The 15,233-nt window shown below is 48.3% G+C and overlaps 1 protein-coding gene across 1 annotated transcript in view; it reads left to right on the plus strand.

The window, feature by feature from the left end:
• The window catches only part of ttc39c (tetratricopeptide repeat domain 39C), a 150,923-nt gene that overhangs the window by 72,001 nt on the left and 63,689 nt on the right, over positions 1–15,233 (plus strand). The window contains exon 4 of the mRNA XM_085992226.1: positions 13,629–13,743. Within this exon, the coding sequence (XP_085848352.1) occupies positions 13,629–13,743 (115 nt within the window). The remainder of the gene's footprint in view (positions 1–13,628; positions 13,744–15,233) is intronic.

Consider the following 15,233-nt stretch of genomic DNA (forward strand, 5'->3'; position numbering starts at 1 on the left):
CCACCTGCAGTCCAAAGAGTAGACAAAAAGGGGCAGAGGACTTCCTGGGCTTAATCTTTATACCCTGGGAGTCCCTGCTGTTTTCGCACCGAAAAGGTCCGTGTGCAATTTTGTGCTGAAAAGTCTGAATACACAAGAGAAGGGCTTTTAACTTCCTCCATTCATACATGGAGACATCACGTAGTAGAGTCAATTTCAGTGAATGGATGTGTGTAAACAACCCATTGTGCTTGCTGTCCGATGATTGGCTGATTCAAACGGGCTACTCCCCAGTGTAAACAAGCAGCTTGTAGGTTACCGGACCCGTCCAATACCACAGGGTGACTGACACCTCAGGCTCCATTCAAACTTACTACAGGGCAGCGCTGAGCTTTTCATATGCTAACAGCCTGTCTGTCCTTTTCTGCTGCCTTTTCAAATTCTGTTTCCATGAGGTCTGTTCAGCCATTTTTATGCCCTGGGCAATTTAAACAGTCCAAAACTCGAGTGCATCTTTTAATAAAATGTACTATCTTAAAGTGTGCGATTTTCACAAAGTTCTTTGATTCCAGTGTCCAAGTGCTGCCTAGCTTACGAGCTTTTTAACGCAGCCTTTTGCGGTTCTGGGTATGTTTTAAAACATTGTCCAACTCGGAGACAATTTAAATCACACAAGTCTTTGTCCACGATGTGGATGAATATTTCCCGATCTTCGGGGGCTGAGGGGATTTTGCGACCCCCACAGACTTCAATGTCCATCACCAAGAGTAGCACCACGACTGAGCTGGCCGAGTCCTGAAGGACATAACTGCCAGTCTGGGCCTGCGATAGGTGGTGAGAGAACATAGGAGAAAGGAGCAGGAGGAGGCCATTCGGCCCTTCGAGCCTGCTTAATAACCACTTGACCTCGTCTGCACCAATCTACCTGTCATAGATGCATCTGTTCCTGAGATGTGGGCGTCGCTGGCAAGGCCAGCATTTATTGCCCATCCCTAATTACCCTTGGAAAAAGTGGTGGTGAGCCGCCACCTTGAACTGCTGCAGTCTGTGTGGTGAAGGTACTCCCTTAGTGCTGAGGGAGTTCCAGGATTTTGACCCAGCGGCGATATATTTCCAAGTCAGGGTGGTGTGTGACTTGGAGGGGGAATTGGAGGTGGTGGTGTTCCCATGCGCCTGCTGCCCTTGTCCTTCTAGGTGATGGAGGTGCTGTTAAAGTTAGGTTAGGCCCCAGCTCGAGTATTGTGTCCAACTCTTGCCCTTCCCTATCCTGGAAACCTCCTCCAGTCCTCGAGATCTCGGCGCTGCTCCAATTCTGGCCTCTTGCACATCCCCGATTTTAATCGCTCCAGCTGCCTCGGCCCTAAACTCTGGAATTACCTCCCTAAACCTTTCCATGTCTCTCTCCTCTTAAGACGCTCCTTTAAAACCTAGCTTTTGGTCAGCTGTCCCTCCTTGTGTGGCTCGGTGTCAAATTTTGTTGATAATCTCTCCAGTGAAGCTCCTTTGGATGTTTTACTACATTAAAGGCGTTCTATAACTGCAAGTTGTTGTTGCAGGCAGAGATGAGCCTCTGTGGCACACCCCTGCTGTGTCACTCTGTTGCCTCGCTGCTGTTCCTTCCTTTTGATCTTGTAGCAGTTTGTGATCAATATGATTAAAGTCTCAAATAACAACAGAAAATGCTGGAAATACTCAGCAGGCCAGGCAGCATCCGTGGAGAGAGAAACAGAGTTAATGTTTCAGGTCTGGGACCCTTCATCAGAACTGGAAAAAGCTGGAGATGTAACAGATATTAAGCAGGTGCAGAGACAGGGGGAGGGGGGACGGTTAGATGGGGAGGAAGGAATTGAAAGAACATAGTGTGCCTATATTAGAGGCAGGAAAGATAAAATGTTGCAAATGGGAATGGCAAAATAATACAGCATGAAAAATGGGGGCAGGGGTTATTGTCTGAAATTGTTGAACTCGATGTTGAGCCCGGAAGGCTGTAAAGTGTCTAATCGAAAGATGAGGTGCTGTTGCTTGAGCTTCATTGGAACAATGTAATATAGATATGTGAAGAGAAAAAGATTGCTTAGCTACAGAGACGCTTGCAAGCTGCGCCGACTGTTTTGACAGGGTTTGTTGCTTCAGACGGAGCTCAGAAGCTCCGTATGTTTTAACATTAGCGCTCGTTTCTCCGACAGTGTTGATCGACCGGCACCAGCTCGGTCCAGTCGGTGCCGGATACCAGAAAGTTTCCTGTAGCAGGGAGAGGGTTGGGGGGAGAAGGGAAGAGAGAATGAATCGTTCACCTGCACTTAAAGTTCATGCCAGTACAATTAAGAAAGGAGAAAAGAAAAAAGGGTAGAAAAAACCCAATAAACTTTCATACCTCATCTGTAAACATTAAAAACAAGCTATTACATATATGTCATGTCAGAAATAAGATTTCTGCAGTGCCTTATGTCCTAAATACACCTCAAAGTTCTTCACAAGCAACGGATTACTTTTGACATGCAATTACTATTCTGTAGGTATGTGTTGGCCAACAGTAGAGATTTCCCATCACAGCTTGAGATGGCGAGATAAAAGTATTTGTTCCGACCTTTGTTTACAAATGAGACTTTCCTGTAACTAATCATCTGGAAGCTTTAGAAGATTGCTGACAATATTTTTTAAATATTTTAAAGTACAGTCTTCCTATCTCTCAAATAAAGGATATGTGATGCCCAGCAGGACTTCAATATTTACATACAATGAGTGAACCCAAATACACAAGCAAACTGTTGATTTTTCATACAATGTTCTCTCCGGGCCAAAGAAAATAGTGCTACGCCTCCCCAGACGCTTCCAGCAATAGTGTGGAGATGATGATTGCAGTGTTCAGTTCCATTCGCAACTCTTCAGATAATGAAGCAGTCTAGCCCATATGCAGCAAGACCGGGACAACATTCAGGCTTGGGCTAATTACAAAAGGTAAATCGTGCTTGCCTAATCTACTGGAATTTTCAATGGTTACGATTAGATAGATAAGAATGGCACCAGGCGAGTGCAGTCCCAACCAGCTGGACGACGGTGGAGAGGCGATGGAGAAGGATTGAGTGGTCAACCGTGGCTGCAGACAAGTAAAGAAGGACAAGGAGGAATAGTTTACCTTTGTCACAGTCACAAAGGATGTCATTTGTGACTTTGAGAGCTGTTTCGGTACTGTTGCAAGGGCGGAAATCTAATTGGAGGGGTTCAAACATGGCATTGCGGGAAAGATAGCCACGGATTTGGGAGGCGACAACACGTTCAAGGACTTTGGAGAAGAAAGGGAGGTTGGAGATGGGGCGGTAGTTTACAAGGACGGAGGGGTCAAGGTTTGGTTTTTGAGGAGAGGGGTGATAATGGCAGATTTGAGGGAGAGGGGGACAGTACCCGAGGAGAGAGAACCGTTAACAATATCAGCTAACATGGGAGCCAGAAAAGGCAGTTTGGTTGGAATAGGGTCGAGGGAGCAGGAGGTGGGTCTCGTAGACAAGATGAGCGCAGAGAGGTCATGAAGGGAGATTGGAGAGAAACTGGAGAAAGATGCGAGTTCAGGGCTAGGGCTAGGACGGGGGCGAACCTTAGAGGAAGTTTGGCCCAGTGGGCTAGGGGAAGGAAGGAAAGTGGCAGAGGCAGCTGAACGGATGGTCTCAATCTTGGAGGCAAAGAAGTCCATGAGCTCCTCACATTTGTTATTGGAGGTGAGGGTGGAGGAGACCGGGGAGAGGGGTTTAAGAAGATGGTTGTCAGTAGAGAATAGGAGCCGGGGTTTATCTTTGCATTCCAGAATGATTCTGGAATAGTGAGCAATTTTGTCATCACTAAAAAACAGATTATCTGATCATTGTCATATTACTGTTTGTGGCTGCCACGTTTCATACATTACAGCAGTGACTACAGTTCAAAAATACAAAGGCTGTAAAACGCTTTGGGATGATCTGAGGTTGTGAAAGGCGCTGTATAAATGCAAGTCATTTTTTTTCCTGAACTCCAAGGATAAAGCGATCAATGATCATGCATTTGTTTAAAGATGGCTGGGAGCAAGCTGAGACTATTGAATGCACCTCCTTATACTCTTCCTGCCTTGTCACTATACCTGCTATTGGATTGGGTATCATTGTTCCAGCTGTATTAAAATTGATTTGAAAATGAACACTCCACTTTCAAAAGACCCAATAATATCCATCAGCTGTTGTACCTGCAGTATATTTCAAACACTTGTTTTTAATGTTTCTTTTATTAAGGAAAAAGGATTTTCTTGGCTCAAAATGGATGGTGCTGTCGTTCTTCTTGCAAGACAACTCTTAACCGATGTGCTCCCTGAGAATATAAGAAAAGTGGGAAATACCAAACGGCAACCTTTTCCCTTCCCACCCACCACCTGACAAAGATGTAACCTAGTGCCTGATTCCCCCCACCCTGGAACTATGCAATCTCCTGTTTGAGGCAAAAAAAGAGGGGGAAAGCAAACTTATATTTACATCAAATTGTTAGCACTACTATCAGCTGCTCCTAGTTGTCCGTCCTACTTGAGTCACATACTGAGCGACACTGTCCCTGTCCCACCGAATTCAATGGTACTTCGTCTCCCACTGGATGTCGACCTAGTATTCAGAGAGCGGAACTCTCGTCTACGCTTCCTGGGATTGTCTGGAATGTGGTTCCAACCCATCACGTTTGGACTCTGAGGCGGAAATGCTATCACTAAGCCTAGGCTTACTCCACAGTAATGGGTGTATAAGATTTCATTATCTACATACGAACCACCTTTAAATATAGAATCACTGAATTTTACACTGCCCATTGTGCCTGCACTGACTCTGAGCTATCCAGTTAGTCCCATTCCTTTGCTTTTTCCTTTTTGTTTCTTTCCTTTTTAAAAGCTATTATGAATTCTGTTTGTACCACTTCATGGTAGGGCATTCTCTGTCCCAACAGCCCTGTTCTTCATGGACATTTTGAAAATAAAAGCAGTCTTAACTTCTTCCTTTGGAGTCTCGGTGCTGATCTTTAGGTTTATGCTCTCACCAACCAGTGAAAATAGTTTCCCCAACTTGTGTCGTCAAAGCCCCCCTCATCAGATAGTTTCACCTTCAGTGCCCTAGTGAAAAGAGCCCCAGATTCTCTAGTGTCCTAAACCTCTTGTAACTAAATTAAACTAAAGCCTCTTAACCCTGGTATCATTCGAGTAAATCTCTTTACCCTCTGCATAAATGCAGGGCACCCAAAACTCAACACACTATTGGAGTTGTGGTCTAACAAATGATTTGTACAGTGATTCAGCTTTTTTGCACTAAAAAATAATTTGAATTAAGCAATGCAAATTAAGTAAGGATTTAGTGATTTAAAAAAAATGTATTATCAGATACTGTTATGTTCATTAATAAATAGACATTCTTATTATGAACACAGCTAGCTTTTGCTAGTTACTTTATTGAGCACATGTGGACTGGGTACTGTATCTGTAGAGGCTTCCATCTTGACTGCTGCCTTGTGGGTAGCCTAGTGCCTCATGGGTAATGTAGTCTTAATATATATACAGCTGGGTAGTGTAGTCTTATACATACAGCTATACGGCTCCACCTAGTGTCCACTATAGAATGACATGTTATTGATCGTTACAGATACTACTTTGAATTTAAGAGTAGACTGTACATGAATTAACATTACATCTACTTTTGCACCCACTTATACATCAGATCTTTAGTTTCACATTTTTTTTAAAAAGCAGTTTTGTGACCTTGCCCCTGCCTCCCCTTTTCTGCTGCTGAATGCCTCATCCATCTCTTTGTTACCTCCAGAGTCGACTATTCCAATGCTCTCCTGGCTGGCCTCCCACCTTGCACCTCCATAAAGTTGAGCTCCCCTAAAACTCTGCTGCCCTAATCCTAACTTGCACCAAGTCCCGTTCACCCATTCCCCTTGTCCTCGCTGACTTGCTACATTGGCTCCCAGTCCGGTAACACCTCACTTATTAAATCTCTTCCGAACAAGAGTAGGTCAGAGGTTGGGTATTCTGCGGCGAGTGTCTCACCCCCTGATTCTCCAAAGCCTTTCCACCATCTACAAGTCAGAAGTGTGATGGAATGCTTTCCACTTGCCTGGATGAGTGCAGCTCCAACAACACTCAAGAAGCTCGACACTATTCAAGACAAAGCAGCCCGCTTGATCGGCACCCCATCCACCACCTTAAACGTTCACTCCCTCCACCACCGGCATACCGTGGCGGCAGTGTGTACCATCTACAAGATGCACTGCAGCAACTTGCCAAGGCTTCTTCGGCAGCACCTCCCAGAAGGATAAGGGCAGGAGGCACATGAGAACACCAGCACCTCCAAGTCACACACCATCCTGACTTGGAAGTGTATCGGCCGTTCCTTCATCGTCGCTGGGTGAAAATCCTGGCACTCCTCTCCCTAACGGCACTGTGGGAGTACCTTAACGACAAATGCTGCAACGGTTCAAGAAGGTGGCTCACCACCACCTTCTCGGGGGCAATTAGGGATGGGCAATAAATGCTGGGACTTGCCAGTGATGCCCACATCCGGTGAATGAATTAAAAAAAAAAATTTTTTTTAATCCCTCCATGGCCTCGCTCTTCCCTATCTTTGTAACCTCCTCCAGCTTACAACCCTCAGAGATCTCTGCGTTCCTCCAATTCTGGCCTCTTGCACTGCCCTGGCTTCCATAACCCCCACCGTTGGCAGTCGTGCTTTTAGCTGCCTAGGCCATAAGCTCTGTGATATACCTATCAATTCATTCAATGAAAAGCGACGAGTTAAGAAAGTAACTATAGGTTTTTATTGGCTAAATAACAGAGCCCACCCTCGTGGGTGATCGGGTCCAACAAGGAGGAATACCAGCCAGTCGACCACCTTTATACCTGGGCAAGCAGGCGGAGCCATGGGCGGAGTCAGCTGTGGTCAGCCCAGGTATAACAGCGTGACAAGAGGTGATCTTGTGTAGTGATACAACAGTGTAAACAGTGATAACCATAGTGTAACGATAGTGAATGATAAAAGTGGTTTACCACATTCACCCCTTGTTTAAATTTGAGTCCGGCGGGGTGAAGTGTACTACCAGTTCGGGTATGTCAGTCTGTCCGGAGGCCTCGTAAGTCTTTCTGATCGGCGCGGCGGTGGTGCAGTATCCGATGTTAATGCTGGTGTCTGCGTGGTCGGCGAAGGCTCGTGGGGTTCCGGCATGCCGTCTACCTGGGCTGGATTTGGGGGGGTGGTGGGGGGGTAACGGTGGTGTCTCGGGTGCCCGAGGGTGCAAGGTCTCGTAAGGAGACTGTGTCCTCCCGCCCGTCTGGGTATGCCACATAGGCGTACTGGGGGTTGGCGTGCAGGAGGTCCACCCTCTCGACCAGGGGGTCCGTTTTATGGGCCCTCACGTGCTTTCGCAGCAAGACTGGCCCCGGAGAAGTCAGCCATGTTGGTAGCGAGGTTCCCGTAGTCGACTTCCTGGGGAAAACAAACATTCGTTCATGGGGGGTGGCGTTAATGGCAGTGCAAAGCAGTGACCGGATGGAATGCAGCGCTGCCGGGAGGACTTCCTGCCAGCGCGAGGTTGGGAGGCCCTTAGACTTTAAGGCTAAGAGAACGGCCTTCCAGACAGTCGCGTTCTCTCTTTCCACCTGACCGTTCCCCCGGGGGTTGTAGCTGGTGGTCCTGCTTGCAGCAATACCTCTCGCTAGTAGGAACTGGCGAAGTTCCTCGCTCATGAAGGATGAGCCCCGGTCGCTATGTATATAGTTCGGGAACCCGAACAAAGCGAAGAGGTCGTTCAGGCATTTGATGACCGTGGTACTGGTCATGTCTGGGCAGGGGAAGGCAAAGGGGAAACGGGAGTACTCATCAATGATGTTGAGGAAGTACACATTACGGTCAGAGGACGGGAGGGGCCCCTTAAAATCGATGCTCAAGCGCTTGAAGGGGCGGGTGGCCTTGATCAGGCTTGCTCTGTCCGGCCTAAAGAAATGCGGTTTGCTTTCGGCACAGGTTTGGCAGTTCCTGGTCATGGTCCTGACCGTCTCGATGGAGTAGGGCAGGTTGCGGGCCTTAATGAAGTGGTAAAGTCTTGTGACCCCGGGGTGGCAGAGGTCGTGGTGGAGGGTCTGCAGTCTATCAATTTGCGCGTTGGCGCATGTACTTCGTGATAGAGCATCTGGGGGTTCGTTCAGTTTACCAGGCCGGTACAAGATATCATAATCATAGGTGGAGAGCTCGATTCTCCACCTCAAGATCTTGTCGTTCTTGATTTTGCCCCTCAGCTTGTTATTAAACATAAAAGCGACCGAACGCTGGTCGGTGAGGAGGGTAAATCGTTTGCCTGCCAGGTAATGCCTCCAGCGTCGTACTGCCTCCACGATCGCCTGGGCCTCCTTCTCGACCAAAGAGTGTCGAATCTCAGGGCCCTGGAGGGTCCTTGAGAAGAAGGCCACAGGTCTCCCCGCCTGGTTAAGGGTTGCAGCTAGGGCGAAGTCGGATGCATCGCTCTCCACTTGGAAAGGGATAGACTCATCCACCGCGTGCATTGTGGCCTTAGCAATGTCTCCCTTTATGAGGGAGAAGGCTGCGCACGCTTCTGCTGTCAGGGGGAAGGAGGTGGACTTCATGAGGGGTCTGGCTTTGTCCGCATAATTCGGCACCCATTGGGCATAGTAGGCGAAGAGCCCCCAGGGTTCTCTTCAGCGCCTTTGGACAGTGGGGGAGGGGAAGCTCCATGAGGGGGCGCATTCTTTCGGGGTCGGGGCCGATGACGCCGTTCTCTACTGCGCAGCCGAGGATGGCAAGACGCGGGGTGTTAAACACACATTTCTCCTTATTGTAAGTGAGGTTCAGCCGTTGGGCCGTACGGAGGAATTTCTCCAGATTAACATCGTGGTCCTGCTGGTCGCGGCCGCAGATGGTGACGTTATCTAGATAAGGGAACGTGGCCTGCAGCCCGTTCTGGTCAACCATCCGGTCCATCTCCCTTTGGAAGACCGAAACCCCGTTGGTGACGCCGAAGGGAACCCTAAGGAAGTGGTAGAGGCGGCCATTCGCCTCGAAGGCGGTATACTGGCGGTCCTCAGGGCGGATAGGGAGTTGGTGATAGGCCGACTTAAGGTCGATGGTAGAGAATACCCGGTACTGTGCAATCTGATTGACCATATCAGATATGCGGGGAAGGGGGTATGCGTCCAGCTGGGTGTACCGGTTTATGGTTTGGCTGTAGTCGATGACCAGGCGGTTTTTATTGCCGGTTTTAACGACTACGACCTGGGCACGCCAGGGGCTGTTGCTCCTCTCGATGATGCCCTCCTTCAGGAGACGCTGCACCTCAGAGCTAATAAAAGCTCTGTCCCCGGCGCTGTACCGCCTGCTCTTGGTGGTGACGGGTTTACAGTCGCGGGTGAGGTTAGCGAACAGGGAGGGGGGGCGGGACCTTGAGGGTGGATAGGCCGCAGGTGGTACGCGGTGGGCAGTTTAAAGGCTGCTGGTTGTCGACTGTGAGTGGGGGGAGGGGTCCACCGTATGCCAAAGTGACATTTTGAAGGTGGGATTGGAAGTCCAGCCCTAGTAGGACGGCAGCGCAGAGCTGGGGCAGGACGAGGAGTTTAAAATTTTTATACTCCGTGCCCCTAACCGACAGGGTCACAACACAGTAGCCGCTGATGTCTGTAGAGTGGGACCTCGACGCCATCGAGATCCGGTTGCGCGTTGGCCGGACAGTGAGGGAGTAGTGGCTCACAGTGTTTGGATGGATGAAACTCTCCGTGCTTCCGCTGTCGAACAGGCAGGTCGTGGCGTGGCCGTTTACTTTGATGTCCATCATGGACTTGGACAGGTGATGCGGGCGAGCTTGGTCCAGTGTGACGGAGGCCAGTGTATGGCTGAGCGAGCTGCTGTAGTCTGCGGGTGAGGCGGTGGTCGGGTCTGGAGACAAGGTGGCGGTCGAGTGTGGTGGACAAAATGGCAGCGCCCACGACGTTGAATAAAATGGCGGAGAAGATGGCCGCCCCCACAACTCACATGAGGCACTGCTGGTGTTGGTGGCCTTGATCAAAGATGGCCGCCCCACAACTCACACGAGGGGATACTGGCATCTGTGGCCTTGATGAAAGATGGCCGCCCCCACAGCTCGCATGAGGCACTGCTGGCGCCTGTGGCTCTCCCCCTGCAGGCCTTCGTGAAGTGGCCTTTCTTGTGGCAGTCGGAGCAAGTCGCGTTTCTTGCAGGGCAGCGCGTCCTCGGGTGTTTCGCCTGGCCACAGAAGAAGCAGCCAGCGGCCCGATCGCGGGGCTCCGATGTCGCAGCCGGTACCGGGGGTGGCGGTCCCGATCGGTTCTGGGACGCCGACGCTGAGGTAGGTCCCAGAGGCGGTGGTGCGAGGGGTATTGCGGCCGGGGTCGGGCCCGAGTCACAGGGTCGCGCAGCACAGTACCTGGAGTACGCCTCGAGGTCCCGATGGGCCACTTCCAGAGAGCGAGCGAGGGCTGCAGTTGTATTCAGGTCGAGGTCCTTTGATTCGAGCAGTCTTTGCCGTGAGTAGTCGGACCGAAGGCCTTTCACGAAGGCATCGCGGATATTCCCTTCAGTATTTTCTGCAGCCGTTACAGCTTTAAAGTCACAGTCCCTGCCGAGTGTTTGTAGCGCCCGTAAAAATTCATCTACAGACTCTCCTGGCTGTTGCGAGCGGGATCTCAGGAGATGTCTGGCATACATAGAATTTACCGGGCTCCGGTACTGCTCTTTCAGCAGGTTGAGGGCGTCCTCGTATGTAGCAAGGTCCCGGATGAATGCAAATACTTTAGGGCTCACCTGGGCGGTCAGAACTCTTAGTTTGGATCCTGGAGGCACGCCGGATTCTCCCAGGTAGGATTCGAAACAGCTCAGCCAGTGTTCGAAGTCGAGGGCTGAGTTCGCTGCCTGTGGGTTTAGATCCAGGTACAGCGGTCGGAGGGCTCGCAGCCAGGCCGGCTGCTGTGGCTGTTGTAGCTGGCCGTTTGGCTGGTCGTTTGGCTGCTCCGATCCACTCATTTCAAAATTTAGCCAATAAAATTGATATACCTATCAATTCATTCAATGAAAAGCGACGAGTTAAGAAAGTAACTATAGGTTTTTATTGGCTAAATAACAGAGCCCACCCTCGTGGGTGATCGGGTCCAACAAGGAGGAATACCAGCCAGTCGACCACCTTTATACCTGGGCAAGCAGGCGGAGCCATGGGCGGAGTCAGCTGTGGTCAGCCCAGGTATAACAGCGTGACAAGAGGTGACCTTGTGTAGTGATACAACAGTGTAAACAGTGATAACCATAGTGTAACGATATAAACAGTGATAACCATAGTGTAACGATAGTGAACGATAAAAGTGGTTTACCACACTCTGGAATTCCCTCCCTAAACCTCTCCACCTTTCTACCGCTCTCTCCTCATTTAAGATGCTCCTTAAAACTCCCCTCTTTGACCAAGCTTTTGGTCATCTGTCCTAATATCTCGATGTGGCTCGGTGTCAAATTCTGTTTGATAACGCTCCTATGAAACACCTTGAAATGTTTTACTACGTTAAAGGTGCTATATAAATGCAAGTTGTTGGAATCAGTGCTGGGAATTCAGATACCAAATCCCTATCATTTTGAGGACCTTTAAGATCCCTTTGGATTGTTACTGAACCACTTCTATATAAAACTTTTAAGTCCATTTTTGTGGGTGTTAAAGAACAAAACTTTGGGAGGCAGCCATTTAATGTGCAAGTTCTGATAAATATTTGGCTTTAGACTTGTTTCTCGCAACCAGTATCACTTTGATCCAAGGAATACTCTATTTTATAAAACTTGGAACAAGGTCCTAGTCAGTGCCTTCAAGTCTGGCACTGAATGCAAAGCTGTTCTGTTTAATTATAGGATGGAGTCATACTATAAGTAAGGAAGCAAGCTGAGCTGTTTTCTGGCATGTTTTGTGTTTTTGGTGTCTGCCAAATTATACTGTATACTGAAGAATTACCCGAAATACTAAGTTCTAGTGCCTGAATCCTTTTAACCAAGTCCTTGTATATGAATCAGTTGTACAGGAAACTCTTTTTTATCTGGGGCCGGCGTGCTGCCGGTTGATCAAAAAGTCCGGATTACAGAGAGGTATACTTGCTAAGGTATGAGAGCCCCGTACACGGCCACAGATCCAGGCGTCCCTGTTGCATGGCAACAGATGCAGGAACCCCGGTTACACGGCCACAGAGCCAGGAACCCCGGTTACACGGCCACAGATCCAGGAACCCCGGTTACACGGCCACAGAGCCAGGAACCCCGGTTACACGGCCACAGAGCCAGGAACCCCGGTTACACGGCCACAGAGCCAGGAACCCCGGTTACACGGCCACAGATCCAGGAACCCCGGTTACACGGCCACAGATCCAGGAACCCCGGTTACACGGCCACAGATCCAGGAACCCCGGTTACACGGCCACAGATCCAGGAACCCCGGTTACACGGCCACTAATATGAAGTAAAACTTAGCTGAACCTACTCCTGAATTTTGCTGGTTAAGAGAGATTTCCGGTTATTTAGGTGTCGGTAAAAAGAGAGTTTCCTGTAGTATGGTAGATATTATGTTGATAGACTGGAGAAGCTGGGGTTGTTCTCCTTGGACCAGAGAAGATTGAGAGGGGATTTGATAAAACCATGAGGGGTCTGGACAGAGTAGATGGAGAGAAACTGTTCCCATTGGCAGAAGGGTCGAGAACCAGAGGACACAGATTTAAGGTGATTGGCAACAGAACCAAAGGCGACATGAGGAAAAACTTATTTTAAACAGAGCGTGGTTAGGATCTGGAATGCACTGCCTGAAAGGGTGGTGGAGGCAGACTCGATCTTACCTTTCAAAAGGGAGTTGCATAAGTATCTGAAAGAAAAATATTTGCAGGGCTACGGGGAAAGGGCAGGGGAGTGGGACTAGCTGAGAGTCGACACGGGCTCGATGGGCCGAATGGCGGCCTTCTGTGCTTTCGCCATTCTATGATTCTATTCTATTCTATATTTGTATTTTCGGGGAGTCCAGAACCAGGGGTCACAGTCTAAGGATAAGGGGTAAGCCATTTAGGACAGAGATTAGGAGGAATTTCTTCACCCAGAGAGTGGTGAACCTGTGGAATTCTCTATCACAGAAGGCAGTTGAGGCCAATTCATTAAATATATTCAAGAAGGAGTTGGATATATTTCTTAAGGCTAAAGGGATCAAGGGATGTGGGGAGAAAGCAGGGACAGGGTACTGAATTTGGATGATCAGCCATGATCTCATTGAATGGCAGAGCAGGCTCGAGGGGCCGAATGGCCTACTCCTGCTCCTATCTTCTATGTTTCCTGCATCAGTCAGTAAGATTAATTCTGATACCCCAGCTTGTTAAGGATGAGATTTGATTAGAAAAATGAGCTCCCAGGTACAAAATAATTGGGTAGCAGAAGAACTATATTGCAAGCTTGGGATTGAGGTGACATTATTGTCAATCTTTCGATAGGTTACTTAATTTCACCAGTTTGTCTTTCTCTGTTTACCAAAGTTATCTAACCATTGGGAAAAGCTATGGGCTGACAATAATTGGGCCCTTTACACTTGTTACGCCATATTAAAATAGTTCTTTTCCTTCTGTTAATCAGGTTGATATGCAGAGGCCCACTGCGTTGGATGTGGATCGACTCCAGAGGCATATCATTATCGCTGACTGCCAGGTCTATCTCGCTGTACTTTCCTTTGTGAAGCAGGAACTCTCGGGTGTGTCATGAGTTTTGGTGAAAACTTTTCTTCAATGCTTTTGCGTTGAAAGTTTCTATAGATAACCCTCAGAAAATTTCCATCTGTAATAATTCATTGTATTTGTCTAGTATATTTAAAAGGAAAGAATTGAGCCCTTTTTATCCTATATTTGGTATTCCTTTCAATACTTTTTATTTTGCTGCCTTGAGCTCAGCCCCCTAGTGCCACTGTTGCCTGTGTGTGTGTGTGTGTGTGTGTGTACATATAGCGTGGCTGGTCATTGGTGGAGAGAAGCAGTTTAGGGCATGGTATCCATACTCTAACTCATGGGATTCATCACCCAGAAACAATGTCCTCACTGAAGTCAGTGCAAGACATGTTCTTAGGAGTGTAATTCCAGATAGGATGGGTGAGATCCTTACCAGTGGATTAGTTTGTTAATTCCTGGATAATCCTACATTCTTAGATCAAACATCAGGATTTAAAATCATAGAAACTCACAGCACAGGAGGAGGCCATTCGGCCCGTCGTGCCTGTGCTGGATCTTTGAAAGAGCAGTCGTGCTCAGTCCCACACCCCCGCTTTTTGTCCGTAACCCTGTCAGCTCCTCATCCCCAATAACCCGGCCAACTCCCTTTTAAAATTATTTATGGAATCTGCTTCCACCACCTTTTCAGGTAGAGATTCCAGATCCCGACTACTCTTGAGTGAAAAAAATTCTTCTCATCTTCCCTCTAGATCTTTTGCCAATGATTTTGAATCGATGACCTCTGGTTATTGACCCACTCGCCAGAGGGGATATTTTTTCCCTATTTACTCGTATCAAAACCTCTCAACATCTTAAACCTCTTAGGTCACCTCTTGACTTCTGTTCCAAGGAGAACAGTCCTAACTTTTCCAACCTCTCCTCATAACTGAAGTCCCTCATTCCTGGTAAGATCCTGGTAAACCTCCTCTGCACCCTTTCCAAGGCCTTTACATCTTTCCTGAAGTGTGGTGCCCAGAATTGTCCACAATACTCCAGCTGAGGCCCAGCAGTGATTTATAAAATTCTAGCGTGATCTCTGCTTTTATATTCTATTCCTCTATTTATAAACCCAAGTAACCCAGATGCTTTTTTAACCACCTTATCAACTCGCCCTGCCACCTTAAAGGATTTGTGCATATAGACACCAAGGTCTCTCTGCTCATTTACACTTTTCAGAATCGTGCCATTTATAGTATACTGTCGTTCCATATTGTCATTCCAAAGTGCATCACCTCACACTTCTCCGCATTAAACTGCATCTGCCATGGTTCTGCCCATTTCACCATCCTGCCTGTCACCCTGAAGCCTATAACAACCCTCATCACTAGCTGCTACGTTGCCAAGTTTCGTATCATCTGTAAACTTTATAATGCTGCTCCCTACACTCGAGTCTAGGTCGTTCATAAAAAGTGCAAAGAGTAATGGACCCAAAACTGGCCCTTGGGGAACACCACTGCAAACCACCTCCCTGTCTGAAAAA

Source organism: Somniosus microcephalus, chromosome 7 (genome assembly GCF_052327205.1).
Source record: "Somniosus microcephalus isolate GS21.2 chromosome 7, FLI_Smic_1.0, whole genome shotgun sequence".
Lineage (NCBI taxonomy): Eukaryota > Metazoa > Chordata > Chondrichthyes > Squaliformes > Somniosidae > Somniosus > Somniosus microcephalus.